The sequence below is a fragment of the Sinohyriopsis cumingii genome, unplaced genomic scaffold, assembly GCF_028554795.1.
Source record: "Sinohyriopsis cumingii isolate HCF-2022 unplaced genomic scaffold, ASM2855479v2 utg002226l, whole genome shotgun sequence".
In the NCBI taxonomy this organism is placed as follows: Eukaryota; Metazoa; Mollusca; class Bivalvia; order Unionida; family Unionidae; genus Sinohyriopsis; species Sinohyriopsis cumingii.
Window position 1 is genome coordinate 378,092 of NW_028316162.1, and position 12,920 is coordinate 391,011.

Here is a 12,920-nt window from a genome sequence, read left to right on the forward strand (position 1 = left end):
GAATTATATTATTTGAGAACTGTTAAATTCTGGATCAATTATACTTTGTGGAATGATGCATTATTGTATGAATATTTTGTCCCAAAATTAGCCTTTTTGTAGAGATCTTTGGTAGATAAATTTATAAATATAAACATTACTAAGGTCAGAACATATCATGAGTGGGAATCAGTGATTGCAGGTATCCATTACACATTTTTGGAACTCTGCATTTTTTCCAGTGATCAGCAATCAAAAGTATGAGAAAATGAATGTCTTAAATGTGTACAGAGACAGACTTGCAAACTGTTGCTCCAATGAGAAGTACAAACCGAAAGAATTTTTTAAAAAATATAACATTATTACATCACCCATTTGCCAATAATTAACAAGAAGAATGTATTTATTAGGGGTCTGCAAATGGATTTTTACAAGAACACTGAATCTGCAACACAGCAGCCATCTTGCAAACCTTAATTTTCAATTATCCTAAATGAATGGTCATATAGACATTTGGATTTTGGGGGTATTCCAGATATTACGAACTTGAGAGAGTGGCAGATGTAAGGTGAAGTTGTTTACATTTGCAACATGCACAGTGGAGAGAATGTTGGCATACCTCTATGTTACTTTCATGTACTGTGACTTTGATTTTTTTGGATATTGTGCTTGTGGAAATTGTACATGATCTAAGCACACAGCTAACCAAAATGACTGCTCCCTTGTGCTCATAATTCAGCCGGAATTAGTCTAAAATACACTAGCAGTTATTAAAATAGGGAAAATGAATTTTGCTAGACTAGATAATGCCAGGTTCTGAAAGTGCAATGAATGAATTACCAAATATATAAAATGTTAAAAAAGTTCTTTTTTTTAATACAGTTTACAAATGAAGTCCAGGAAGTGAAAATGACCAAACAGAGCTAGCAGTTTTTTTTTCAATGTGCACACCTGATGTAAGGCCATGCTGTATACTCTACAACCCATATTACACACATCAATCATACACCAAAATAAAGGGAATTAAATGTTCTTTGAACCACACCTAAGATATACAAGGTTTTGTTTTCATAGCCAGTGTAACCAGTGAAAAAAATGGGGGAAATTCTTTTTCTTAAAAAAAAGCTGTAAGACTGCCACCTTTACTAAAAGACTTCATTTGATGTCTAGTTGATCCTAAATGAAAATGATGCTGATTTGACAGCCAATTTCATGGTCATAATGGCCATTTTAAAATCTTGTTATGAATGAAAATGGTGGCAATCAGACTCGTAGTATGGCCATTATGGTAGGCATAATGAAACTCTTGTTATATCTACTTCTGAAAAGATGGTCCTATAGATTTTGGGTATGCACAGAGTCTTCATATGATATCTAATTGATCCCAGATAGAAATTGTGCCAATCATTGGTGCCCATCTTTAAAATCTTTTTACCACTACTTAGGTAGAGGACTATTTAAACACAAGACTGGCGTATAATATGACATTCATGGTACTTTTGTTTCCTACATAGGACATCCATATATATTGTAGCAAAAGTCAAACAAATTGTTCTTAAGATTAACTTCTGTGAAATGTTAGTAATTTGCAGGATGTGGAATTGCACATAATAATGAATGAAACTGTACTGAATATTATCATCTGCAGAATTTTATTCAGACACATCTTATTATGAAATTACTTCCAAGATCATAAATCAAAAATATCCAAGGTAATTAAAGATTTCTTATTTCAGGAGAAACTGATCTCAGGGAGAGAAAAGAGCAAAATTCTGTAAGATTTTTCCTCACATATTACAATTCATAGAATTGTAAACTGGCAGTTTTTTAAGTTTGGTTCATGTATCATGTTTCAGGAAAGCAGTTAAAGAGTTCAAGGAATACCAGAGACGATGTAACAGTTTCTTTATGGATGTTGTGTCACAACTATGCTTTGTTGACAACACTGCTCCATCAGACCAAGTGGTTGATAAGTTGCTAGGATACATCACCATGACAACAACACCAGGGAGACAAGGAAAAATGGAGACTCGTCAACTGACAAAGGAACTGACTATTTTCAATGACTGTGTGGATCCCAATCCAGTCTTTAGGTCATTTCTGCTACAGTTGCTGCTCAGAACAAGGTCAGATTGTCTTGTCAGTATTTTACTTTTATTATAATAACAAGTAAATCACCCTCTTGTAACAGGCCTATAATGATAATGTGTCTTGCAAAAGTTAGGGTGCAGTGTGATAGGGATCAGATGGAATAAGTATTAAGTTTAGGAGCAATTTAAAGCTCCCACCCACCCACCCCAATCATCCGGTGTTGGCCTCACATGAGAGAGATCACAGAAGAAGGATAACAGTGTATTCAGAAATTGGTCCTATACTTGCATTCATAAATGAAAATAACGGCATTAAGTGGCTTTAGAGCTCCAGGAAACTGTCATTTATGCAGAAAATTGCTGATAATGGAATAGTCATTATTGTTCATATTTGTCCATGTATAAGCCCAAGTGGTTAGAGCATTTGCCTTGGATGCAGGAGGTCGTGGAGTCAAACCCCAGCTGAGTTATACCAAAGACTTGTAAAAATGGTACTAGCAACTGCCTCACTTGGCACTCAGCATTTTGAGGTTAGTTTTAGGACTGGTTGGCCTGGTGTGAGGATAATGTGACTGGGTGGGACAAGATGCAGCATGATGCCCCAGTGCTAGACATCACTATAACCTGCCACACTGAAGACATCATAGTGATATGACTGAAACATTGTTAAAGCTACATTAAAAATCCAAGTCACACACACAAACATTGTCCATGTATAAAGCATGGATCCAGGTGTGAACATCATTGGTCCAGATTATTTGGAACACCTTGCAATTTAATAGCAGTAAATATCTTGCCCATCACAGTTGTGCAGCTTGTACTTTATTGTGTCAGAAGTCTTACTCATTCTATGTATTCACATTGTCCCACAGAGTGGAGAGATGTCAATAAGATGGTTCACTCGTGCACCTTGGAAAGAACACATATCTTTTGTAAAGATCCCATGTTATTGGAACGTGTCGTTTATAACATGACCAGAGAAAAATTGCTTGATGCATGTTAAAACCATGTTCAATATCCCTTCAACAATATTTCATCTAGTGTTACATTCATCTGCCTTGTCTTCTGTTTTTATGTCAGTAACCCCTGCCCCTTTTCAGTAATTAGTTACAGAAAGGTCCTCTTGAGTGATTACAATGTAACCCACCCTTGAGGGTTTAGGATACACCCCTTTTATTTTCAAATTACAATCAGTTCACAGGTAAATCTTGTGTGTTATAGTGCAACAAAATCCCTTCAATAATTAACAGGAATTTATAATTTCCTAAATTAAATCATTGAGTAAACGTCAGTTCTGTGCAGGTTTTTTATATTTCACAATTTTATTTTACACACTGCTTTGTTATTTTGTGTCTGCATTGCTCTTAAAGAACAGTAAAAGTTAACAACTGAATGTCTTCATTATTATAGTACATAAAAACGGTTGAGTTTCATGTGTGAAATTAATACAATATTGTTAGTATTATTGTTATTATTATTATTATTATTCTCTTTCAGTTAGCTTTTATGTCAGGGAACAATATTGGGAAAGTGTGGCTAGGAGAACAGTCCATATAACACTCACCCACACTACCTCATATGTTCAAAATACAAATGTAAGAATTATTGTAGTTTTTGCACAATATGAAGTAATGAAGTCTGGAATCTTGAAAATCCCAGACATACATACATATGGCAGAGAAAACACCAATCCCCCCTCATCGTCTGAATTTTCAGATTTTTCTCTTATGGAGCCTCAAAAAGAAACCCACTGTAAGAAGACTAGATCATCAGCTCGGAAGAAAACTGGGTCCCAGGAGCCTATGGGACCAAACTCTTCAGGGTTAGGGTTAGGATTCGCAGCAGCATGATGCTGCCTTCCATGAGGAAGGAAGTGCACAGCTTGTCTCAGGGTAGCATGTCATACCCTCCCAAGAGGGAGAAGCTGCAGTGCACCAAACACTGCTGTGGTAGCATGTCATGCCCTCCAGAATGGGTGGAGCAATACCACACCTTTATGAGTAATGACAACGAACTTGCCTCTGTTATATCTGTGCCACCTGACCATTCTGGCACCCATTCAGTTCATCAAAAGGACCAGTCTGTGTATGGTCACTCAACACTCCATCCCAGTGACCAGTCAGATTGTGCCAGTCACTGGCTTTACACTGGTCATCACTCATGGTATAGGAATAGGGCTCAAACCAAGATACCCCCCTCCCCATTCCACCAACATACCCTGTACAAGATTGAGAGTCAGCCCAGTAAATCCAGACTAAGGAAGGGGATAGAATCAGTATCCCCTCTTTCCTATTATCCCAATGAATTCATACAGATGTTGGGCCCTCCAACATGGGATAATTGGTCCCTCAGGCCCCCTTTAGCTACTGGACCCTGGACCCAGAATATAGGTGATGCCACAGCTCGTGTCCCATCTTCACCTCTTTGTCAGGTGGCATCCACCAAAAAGGATGTAAGCATAGCATCATACTGGAAAAACAAGTGGTCTCCTTTTCATCTGGCACTTCTAGAACACATGGAGTCCCAACTCACAATGAATAACCAGTATGGGATATGGCACAGAGTGCTTCTAAGTTACTTCCTCCAAGGAACATACTGATGCCCAGCCATTCTCCTGCTTGGAGTGTTCTAGATGATGATGCATTATCTATCCTTGTCCTTGAGACTGAGTTAGAAATGGCTCATTTGATACCTCATATCAGGCTTACCAGATCCTCTCAGTTGAATGAAAAGGAGATCTAGTCATTTGACAAGGTCTTTCTACTTGTGAACTTGTGCCCAAAACCATATGACACTCAGCACAAGAAGATCCATTTCCATTTTGGAAAAGATCTCTAGGACCCAACCACAACCAGATCTGCTTCTTCCTCATTCCTTTATGACCTGGGAAAAATTACAGGGGTAGTCCATAGGCCAATACATTGCTCAAGAGCATAGGGTGGTCTCTTCCTCACTTTACCTTGTGATCTATTGTCTCTGTCTGTGGTCACCAGATAAATTCCCTGAAATGTCCCATTAGACCTCCTTAGTTGGACACAGGTGCATCCCAAGTGGGTATTACAAATGGAGCCTGGGCACACCTTCCCATTAAAACAGTTGAAACTATTGAGCAGAAAGTCCAGTTTTTTTGTCACCATAGCTTCCCATGCTGACATCTTCTCTGCTACTTCATTTAGTATGCTGAAGGAGGCCACTCTACACAGCTGCATGCAGGAAGTTGTGACCAAGACATCCAGGCATTCACTTTCTGTTATAATGGCTATATCGGCAGATCTTTTAAACATCTACCTTGACAATGTACTGGATTCCTCAACAGCCTTTCTTAACCATACATAAAGACCTAAGGACTGCTTTGTTTGAAGCCAAGACCCTCTTCAGAGGAATTGTCCCCACTGTGGTTTCACAAGATTTGAAGAATCGTCAACATGGATCATTCACAACTGCTCATGGTCCATTGCAGTCAACCTAATGCAAATCACCCCAAAGGCCACCCTCTAAAGTCTTCAGATAGATGCAGCCTCAGTCCAATGCACAACCTCAAAAGAGACTTACTCCTTGTCAGCTGTTTCCTCAGTGTGGAAGTTGCCAAAGAGCACCAAGGAGGAAGTTCTTCAACCCACCTTTGTTTCCCAAGGATGGGAAGGGGGATTACCCTAGGGACTTGTACCCTCTCCTGCCATGCATTCCTCTTCCAAATGTCCCTATAATTGCTTGTCAAGGCCTTTTTTCACAAGACTTGGTCAAGCATCATAGATGATGTGTGGATCCTTTCTACACTGAGCGATGGTTGCTGATTTCAGTTTCAGGAACAAACCCTTCTATCATGGACTCCCATGTTCTTTCATTTGTCCAGTTTGGTCAAATTAAGGAAGAGGTACACACCCTTTTGTGGAAAGAGGCAGTTAAGAGAGTCCTGAATGATAACTCTTCCACATTCTCCTGCTGAATCTTCCTGGTCTCCATGTAAAGTGGGAAATTTTGTATTGTGATTAAACTTTCCCCATTAAGCTGGTTTCTTCTGGTGGAACATTTCTAGATGGAAACCACTTCCTCAATCCAGAATGCAACGCATCCATCAGATTAGGCAGTATCCATTGACTTTCAGGATACCTGTTTGCACATTCTTATTTTTCCTCCACATCAAAAATGTCTCTGGTTTTGCTTGAAGCAGGAAATATTTAAACTCAGCACTGTCATTATGAATTGCTTCTGCACCCAGACTCTTCACCCAAGTTATGGGAATAGTGTCCTCTTACCTCAGAATACTGGTGACCCCAGTTCTCCAGTATATCAGTGACTGGCTAATCAAAAATGTTCAGGTTCAGTCCCTTCATTAGCACCTGTTCCACCGTTGGTTCACAGTAACTCAGGTCTTTTGTCCATCCTCAGGATTTCATTTACATGAGGATGAGTCTGGGTTCCACTGGATCAGATAGAGTAAAAACATGATTATCTGCTACCTATCCTTATTGGGAAACTTGAACACTGCTGCTGATCTGGTTACCTTAGCATCTCTCCATATGCGCCTTCTACAGTTAATCCTTCTCACAAAGTAGTAAGCATACAGAGATTCTCAGCTCCGATTCCTCTAGGACAAGATTTTCATCACCATTTGTGCTGGTGGATGAATCTGGACACATATCTGATTGGGGTCTCCATACTTGTACCAGAAAATCACTCATATCTGTTCACAGACACATCAGATTCAGGTTGGGTTGCAGATTTAGGATCAGAGGGTGTAATTCTCCAGGGTCATTGGACTTGGGATGAGTCGTCCGTCCACATTAACAGCCTAGAAATGAAAGTTCTGTTTCTAGCATTGCAAGGGTACATTGACAAAGTAAGGGGTCAGTGTCCCATTCTCTTTGTGTGGAGGTCTGGAACCTTCTCCGGGTGGCTGCCTCAGAGAACATCAATTTCTAAATTTGCAACATTCCAGGGAAAAAGAATGATTTATCAGATAGTATGTCATTGTAAGCCAAAGCAGTCCTCATGGAATTAACTCTTCACCACTCTGTAATCAAGCCCTTTTCCTCATTTTGGGGAAAGCCTCTGGTGGACTTGTATCCAGGCTCAACAGTAAATTGCCTTTTTATGTCTCTCCAGTTCTGGACCATAGAACATGGGGAGTGGATGGATTATTTCCAGTGGGGTCATCTGTATGCATATGCATATGCCATCCCACCTTTCCAACTGCTATCTCAAGTTCTGTAAAACATCAGAACTTATGACCCCAATGATCATGATTAAGTGATCTTCTACGCCTGTCGACAGATCAACCTGGGTCTCTACCTTACAGGAGAGATCTTCAGTCACAACATGAGGGCTGCCTCCTATATGACAACCTACACATTTTCCACATTCATGCTTGACTAATCCAAGACAGTTCTATCCACCAGAACTAGTTTTTGGGTCAGGTTGCCAGTTGCATCATTCAGGCTAAGAGAGCATTAACATCCAAGGTCAATGATGTCAGGTTGTGAATCTGTTTTGATTGGTGCAGTAGGAAACAGTGGATCCTAGCAGTCCCTCTGAAAATTTAATTGCTGATTTCCTTTCGTTCTTTTCAAGAACAGAATCAGCATCCAATATCAAGTGCTATAAAGATGCAGTTTCCAATACACTTAAATTCTTCCAGAGCTCAGCAGTTGGTTCAGATTTGTACCTAGCCTACCTGTCGTACAACAATGTGTCACCCTTTAAACACAATTTTTTACTCCCAAACCCTCTGGCATGGACCTGTTTTTGAAATCGTGATCTTCAGTAATCTTAGAAGAAAAAACAATAAAACCACTATCTCAGTATATGCCAATAACATCTATATATGAACAGTAAAAAGTCCTGCTTAAAGCTCGTGTAAAACTATCCTTGGTGCAGTTTATATGGCTAATTGCCATAGAAGCAGTTAAAAGGTAAGGTGGTCAGGTATATAAAAAAAAACACTTTCACATATTAATTGGCCGATGATAGATAGGGTGATCTGTTAAGTCCTTTGAAGACTGGTATGGGGGATCCCATTAGGCTAATTTGCAATGATCACTGTTTACTTAAGCTCTCATGAGAGATTTTTTAGACTTACTTCATAATGTGGTGTATGTCTTGGCATTTTATTGTTCCCTTCTGATGGTGTTAGTATTTCAGATTGGTTGTTTTATTTGCATTGAAATAACATTATCTAAGCTGCAAGGGTAGGTAATTTATTTTAATACTTATAATCCTTACATTTTGCAGTCTGCAGACTTGCTGGCCAATCATTTTATTCACTTTACCTGTATTGTGCATTATGTCATTTTTATACATGGTAAGCTTGTTGACTTAATTATTACTTTTACTTTCCTGAAAGCTTAGTATTGCTTCCTATGTTTGCCATTTATTCTTAGTTAAACACTCTTGTTAGATATCTTTTCACTGAATAAATTAGATTCGCATAGACTTAGTCCATGCTTAACCTACTTAGAATATTTTGTATATCAAATCTTCTTTCAGCATCTTTATTTCAGGAACAATGTCTAAGCAAGGTGTGGGTAAGTGTGGCTACAAGAAATCTCCATGGGACACACACCTAACTTATTTATCCATTACACAATGTACAAGGACAGAGAGCTGTCCATTTTGTAGACTTTGGTCAGACAAGATGTGGGATCTCGCTGTGAGTTGACAAACCTACCAAGTGAGGAAGAAGGTATTCTTGTCTTAGTCCCTAGGGTCTTTGAGAAAGATCACCCAAGTCTCCTTGGAGACTCCTAGAATTAGTGGACACCTTCCCAAGGGAAGTAATAAATGGTTGGAAAGTGTCACACCATCCCCATTCCATGAGGGAAGAGATCAAGTTGTGCCCATCCAAGAGGGAGGAGCAGTACACTCTCTATTCCACAAGGATAAAGAACAAGTTGCACTCTCCCCTCGGGGGGAGGTGGCACTCTCTCATGTCCAGAAATGCAGAGAATGACTTGCAACCTGCCTCTGCTAGGGAAGAGCAGCACCCTCTACTGAACCACAGCTCAGTAAGTACTGATTGTGAGTTGAACTCCCCTGTAAAGGAGGAGCAGCACTCTTTCAGTCCAAGGGACCTGTTGATGGTGACGTGATCCAGTCCCCTGAGGAATGGAGTGCTCAGATCTAAATCTATCAGATCTGAATATGACTATTACTACAGATTTGAGTCACCCTCAAAGTGACCAGTCATAGGGTACCAGATATTGGGTGCCAGGCACCAGTCACTGTGGTTTGAGCACTGGGCACCAGGCACCAGCCATGGGTTGTCAGAGCTCATACAGTACAGAGATAAGTATTGGGTCCCCCGCCCTTTCTCAACCTTTGATTAATGAGGCAGAGGAGGAGGAACCCTGGTCATTTGATAAAGCAGTGAATGAGGTTTACTGCATCTTGTCCAATGATCTGTGTCCCAAACCTTCAGGTTATAGTGACTCCAAATATCTTTAAAGTTCGGAGAAACTTTTTGGGTCAAATTCTCAACCAAATCTCTTGCTTCTTCCTCACTCAGTTACAATTAAAAAGCTTTCTCAAAGGTTTAGCAATGACCATTCCTTTCCTAGACAATGTAGGAGGTTGTCTGTACCTCTTGCCACATAATGACCTTTGGTAGCTGTTACCAGCTACAAGGTTCATACTCCTTCCTGGCCCACTAAAATTCCCACCTTGGATGATGATGCAGCGCAAGTGGGTATTTCTATGGGGACCTTGGCTCACCTGCCAGTGAAAACACTGGAAACATTAGAACAAAAGTCTAGCTAAATAGTGACCATAGCCTCATATGCTGAACTTTTTTTCAGCAGCCTCATTTAGCATGTTGAAGGAGGAAACTGTTGCCAATGGCTCTCCATCAGTTGTTGGAAGCAGTGGCAAAAACTTAAAGGCATGTGTTTTCTTTGCCCATAGCCTTGTCAGCAGAGCTTCTCCACCTCCACAGGGATCTGGAACTGGACTCTTCCATGGCCTTACTAGTAAGAACCTTCTGAGGGCTTTCCCCTGGAGGCTGAAACGTTCTTCTGAGGGCTCATTTGCTACTCAGGATATGACAGACCAACAACACCAGTCCCTTACATCCATTTCTGGCTCTTCAAAACCAACCAAGAAATAGAATCATCCTGATTGCTCTCAGGGCTGTGTAGTCACAGTGAAAGCAGCAGCCCTATTTTAGAGCTCCCCTTTGGCAGGTGTGGTCTAAAAGGGCATGCCACAAAGGCCTGGGGAAGTTCGCATACCCTTTTCCCTTTTTTAAGGACAAGGACACACAGCCATACTATACCTCTTCCTTTGGTTCCCGGTTGGCACCAAAATAAACCACTTTTCACAGGCTTTAAGTAAGTAATAATGTTTGATGGTTGGGTCCTTTAATCATAAGAGATGGTTACTAGCTTCAGTTCTGGGATCGCCCTCTAGAGTCAAGTAAGGTACCCCATTTGCTTCCACCAGTTAAATCTGGTCCAGTTAAAGGAAGATGTTCATTCCCTTTTTTGGAAGGGTGCAATAGAGAGGATATTAAAATGCCAATATCCAGCCTTCTATTTCCAGATTTACCTGATGCCCATGGGGAAAGTCTACTCTAATTATCAACCTTTCCTCTGAACAAATTTCTGCTTGAGAAGCCACTCAAGATGGAGCCCACAGCCTCAGTAAAGGATGCCATAAGACCTGACAATTTGGCAGTCTCCATCGATCTTCAGGATGTGTATCTTTCCTCCACACAGGAAGTACCTCAGATTATGTTTGGATGAGGTGATCTTCCAATTCTCAGCCCTGCTGTTTGCCTAGCCTCCGCACCCAGAGCTTTAACCAGATTCATGGTGGTAGTTGCAACTCATGTAAGGTCATTGGATATCCCAATCCTCCAATATTTCAACAATTGGTTGTTCCACAATAGCAGTATAGATTTTTTTCAGACTAGACCTGTCTCACTGTTGGTACATAGGGAACAAGGTAAATCCATCTCAAGATTTCATTTACATGGGGATGAATTTTCTAACAGACAGAGTAAAGACAAGAGTTGTCAGCTCATCTTTATTTCTCTCAGCCAGGGACCTTGAATACAGCCACAGACCTGGTTCCCCATGACTGGCTTCAATTGTCTGCAATAGTTTCTGCTTTTAGCAGCTTGGAAACTGCACAGGAACCCATTAATTGCTGCAATTTCTCTGGGTTGGGATTTCCACCATGATTTAAATTGGTGGGCAGAACCTCTATGCTCCATCCCCCCCACCACCACCAGACCCCACTCTTACCTATTTGCAGACATGTCAGATTCATGCTGAGCTGCTAATCTAGAGCTGTAGGGTCTGATGGTCTCAGGAAGAATCTGCCCTCCAAGTCAACAATTTGGAAAGGAGGACAATATCAATTGGTGCTTCCAGCAAATAAGAGGTAATTGTGTGACGGTCCCTGATGACAACACATCTATTGGTAGAGTACCTCAGGAGGCAAGGAGGCACATATGCACCTTCTATCTACATGGAGGTTTGGAACCTCCTTTGCTGGGCAGCTTCAGAAGAAATATTCCTTCAAATGTTCCACATTCCCAGCATGGAGAACATTTTGGCAGTCTTTCAAGGAAAGGGAAAATAGCTCTTACAGAACCGTCTCTGCACTAAACCTTAGCAGACTCCCTGTTTCATCTTTGGTGAACACCCTTGGTGGATCTTTTGGCCACCAAGCTGAACAATAAGCTGCCCTTTATGTTTCCGCAGTCCCCTACTGGAGATCCTGGGTAGTGGATGCCTTCAGCCTGAGGTGGGATCATCTGTTTGCTTATGCCCTCCCACACTTCGAGATGATCCTGCAGGTCCTTCACAAAGTCAGATGCTCCATGGCTCGGCTTATTTTGAAAGTCTGTCTGTGGCCCCAGCAATCATGGTTCAGTGATCTTCTATATATGTTGGTGGACCATCCCAGGACCTTACTTCACAGTAGGGACTTTCTGTCACAGTCCATAGGCTCTCTTCTGCACAACAGGTCATAGATTCTCCACACAAATGATCTCTCTGCAAAGAAATGTTTTCAAACAAAATTGCTAAGTGCTTCATTCAATCCAGGAGATCAGAATCTAAGGTAAATGATGCCAAATGGAGAAACTTTTGTCACTTGTGTAGTAGAAAAGAGGCCAGTCCTAGCTGTCCCTCTTTGAGTGAAATGGCTGAGTTTCTTCTCTTCCTTTTTGAAGAGAAACATTGCTTGGTTTCTTCTTTTAAGGACTGTCAAGCAGCCCTTTCCAAGACAATAAAGTTTTCAAAAGGCCATGCCATGTGGACAGAGTCTCACTTAGCAGCCCTGGTCAGGTATTTCGAATTGGAGAGACCAGTGTCTCATTCTCTAATGCCTAAATAGAATCTCTCTTGTGTTTTGTGGTTAATAAATCCCAATATGAACCTTTGTTTGAAGGGTCCTTTGAATATTTTACCCTCAAGATAGTTTTCTTACTTGCATTAGCATCTGTGAGATGGAGGATCTAGCTCTATTCCCTCTCCATAATGCAGGGCTGTATCAAGTTCAGTGGGAATTATGAGTCAGTTTCTCTCCTTTGCCAGCCAGTTATTTTTTATAGCAGAAAGCCAGCATTCTTCAGTTGATTGGGTCTTGATTGATATCCCTAATCACAGTAGTATCTGTGCTGGTGATGACCAAGATAGATTTTTATGTCCAGTTAGGGCACTTTATATGTACTTGACAGCCTCTAATGGGAGAAGGAAAGGTAGGAAACATCTTTTCCTATTCATGAAAGGTTCAACTGATATTTCAGCTTCAAACATTTCTAGGTGGATTGCATTAACTATCAAGAGAGCATGCCAATCCCTTACTGATAGGGACTTGTCCTGTATGAAAATTAAAGCCCATGAG

General features: G+C 40.8%; 1 protein-coding gene across 1 annotated transcript in view; it reads left to right on the top strand.

Moving 5' to 3' along the window:
• Positions 1–12,920, top strand: part of LOC149770911 (E3 ubiquitin-protein ligase rnf213-alpha-like) — a 512,819-nt gene that overhangs the window by 367,978 nt on the left and 131,921 nt on the right. Inside the window, exon 50 of the mRNA XM_089948996.1 lies at positions 1,836–2,105. Coding sequence (XP_089805122.1) covers positions 1,836–2,105 — 270 coding nt within the window. The remainder of the gene's footprint in view (positions 1–1,835; positions 2,106–12,920) is intronic.